The sequence below is a fragment of the Dendrobium catenatum genome, unplaced genomic scaffold (genome assembly GCF_001605985.2).
Source record: "Dendrobium catenatum unplaced genomic scaffold, ASM160598v2 fragScaff_scaffold_262, whole genome shotgun sequence".
Classification (NCBI taxonomy): domain Eukaryota; kingdom Viridiplantae; phylum Streptophyta; class Magnoliopsida; order Asparagales; family Orchidaceae; genus Dendrobium; species Dendrobium catenatum.
In genome coordinates this window covers 618,858-621,332 of record NW_021318724.1, presented here as the reverse complement: position 1 = coordinate 621,332, position 2,475 = coordinate 618,858, and the positions used below count along the sequence as shown (strand labels likewise).

The 2,475-nt window shown below is 43.4% G+C and overlaps 1 protein-coding gene across 1 annotated transcript; it reads left to right on the top strand.

Moving 5' to 3' along the window:
* The first annotated feature begins 562 nt into the window (after positions 1 to 562).
* LOC110114868 (protein EXORDIUM-like) lies at positions 563 to 1,784 on the top strand. Its single transcript, XM_020847892.2, has one exon. The coding sequence runs from the start codon at positions 673 to 675 to the stop codon at positions 1,609 to 1,611; it is 939 nt and encodes a 312-aa protein (XP_020703551.2). The 5' UTR covers positions 563 to 672; the 3' UTR covers positions 1,612 to 1,784.
* The last annotated feature ends 691 nt before the right edge of the window (positions 1,785 to 2,475 follow it).

Genomic DNA, 2,475 nt, shown 5'->3' with positions numbered 1-2,475 from the left:
ATGGGTGAGTATGGGTACGGTCATGACCTCGTGGGTGGGTACTTAACATCGAGGATAAACCGATTTACATTGCTAATTATCGTATGAAGTATATTATCATAATCCTCACTACACAATGCACAACATGGAATCACACTGCAACCATGATAAATTAATATGATATGCTGCTTGAAAGTTTGCAGTCAGAGCAAATGACAATAATTCTCAAGGCCATCAGTCAGTCGCAGACTGCATTCAAAAAGCATGAAAAGTGGGTGGGTATGGGTGGATACGACATCCTGAAAGTCATCACGGATGAGCGTAGGTGGGCGAATCCCGCTCGCATATAGCGTGGTTATCCATTGGGTATCCAACGAGGATCTCATGTGAGACTTTGCGGTGTAACATTAATCTGAGCTTGAATTTTTCTCCGAAACACGCAGTCCCGGACTGGCCCATCACCGCTGGCTCTTCCTTCGCCGAGCCTTCCTAAACTTTTAATTTGAATTAAGTAATAATTAACTAGAGTGACTTCCAAGCTAGCACTCCCCTCATTCACTATATAAAATCCCGATAATACTACAATTCTCTACACCACATCTACAGATCGAGTTTCCACTTTCCAGATCGAGATTCCCTTCTACAAACATTTCTAGCCCATCGGAGAAATCTCTTCTCTTGCTTTTTATTCTAATGTCGTTAGCATCCATGGATTCTTCAACGTTGCTCTGCTTCTTTCTACTTTCCGCTCTTCTCTTCCAGCACTCGCTCGCCGCCCGGAGGCTCTCCGCTGAGGTAGAGAAGCAACCGCTTACCATCACCTACCACAAGGGTGCTCTCCTCTACGGCCCTATCTCCGTCAATCTCATTTGGTATGGTAAGTTCACCGTTTCCCAGCGCGCCATCGTCTCCGATTTCGTCGCTTCCCTTTACGCCGGCGATTACCAGAACCAGAAGCCCTCCGTATCTTCTTGGTGGACGATGGCCGAGAAGTACTACGCCCAATCGAAGAAGGCGCCGCCTCGTCTTACCCTCGGTGACCAGATCCTCGATGAGGACTGCTCATTGGGTAAATCACTGAAGAACTCAGACATTGCAGCTCTAGCGACGAAAGGCAAGCCTCAGCAAGCCATAAACGTCGTCTTAACGGCGGATGACGTTACGGTGGAGGGCTTCTGCATGAGCCGGTGCGCAACCCACGGGTCTTCTCCCCGGTCCAAGAAAGGCCGGTTCGCCTATATCTGGGTGGGCAACTCGGCGGTTCAGTGTCCCGGCCAATGCGCGTGGCCCTTCCATCAGCCGGTCTACGGTCCGCAGGCCCCACCCCTTGTGGCTCCTAACGGCGACGTCGGGGTTGACGGCATTGTGATGAATCTTGCTAGCATGATTGCCGGCACTGTTACGAACCCGTTCGGTGGTGGTTTCTTCATGGGTCCGGCGACAGCGCCGCTTGAAGCAGCGACGGCATGCCCGGGGGTCTATGGGAAGGGAGCTTACCCGGGTTACGCCGGCGATCTTTTGGTAGACCCCACAACCGGTGCAAGCTACAACGCCAATGGGGCCGACGGGAGGAAGTATCTACTTCCGGCCATCTTTGATCCGTCAACGGCTTCGTGTTCTTCTTTGGTGTAGTTGGAGGGAGCTTCTGTAGTTAATCTAGGGTGTTGAGAAATAATTAGTTTTGAATCATTTGACACGTTTAAAGGGTAGAGATCGTTAAATCTTATATGTAATTCTTTCATTAATTCAATATGTTCAGAACTTTTTTTTTTAGTTTGCCGATATGCATTTCATAATTTATGATTTTCCTCTTTGTTATCTGATTGTTGAAGAGAAACTGATCGATTTTAGATGACGAAAAAAGGTTCAACCAGTAAATGTAATGGAAACCGAGGTATTCTGGTGATGTGCTGGTTCAAAAACATTTATTAGGCCTCTATGCTCGCTTTGAAATTATGGAAAGCCATGGATCTTGAATCTACACTTTTGTGAGGATCAGGATCAATGCCGTGGTGTTTTGAATTCAAACTTCGAACTCGTTTGTTTCTTTTTTTTTTAATTTAAATTGAATCAACAGTTATTTATTTATTTATTTATTTTGCAAGCAAACTGTTGGATGACTTGTGATCGTTGCTGCTGTGGTTCAAAAGTAAAATAGAAGATTTATAATAAATATAAATAAAATATGGATTGAGTTGCAGATGATTATTTTGTTGGGAATTGGGCTATCGTGATATATTCTTCCACGCAAACTGTAATATGCAAGTTATCAGAAAATCCACTTAATGAAATATGAATTTCGATGAATTTTCGAATTAAGAAATTTTAAAATTAAATTCAGATCATATGAATTTCAATTTAAGTAAATTTCACTTAATACTATTCTATTTACATATTTAACACCTAAAACTTTAATATTACATCCATACCACCCTATATTATTTTAATATCAAATATACCACTTATATTTCTTTCCTACCACTCATATATTTCATT

What these genes read in the sequence shown, in the direction of transcription:
- LOC110114868 (XM_020847892.2), top strand. Translation starts at nt 673, where the DNA reads ATGTCGTTAGCATCCATGGATTCTTCAACGTTGCTCTGCTTCTTTCTA.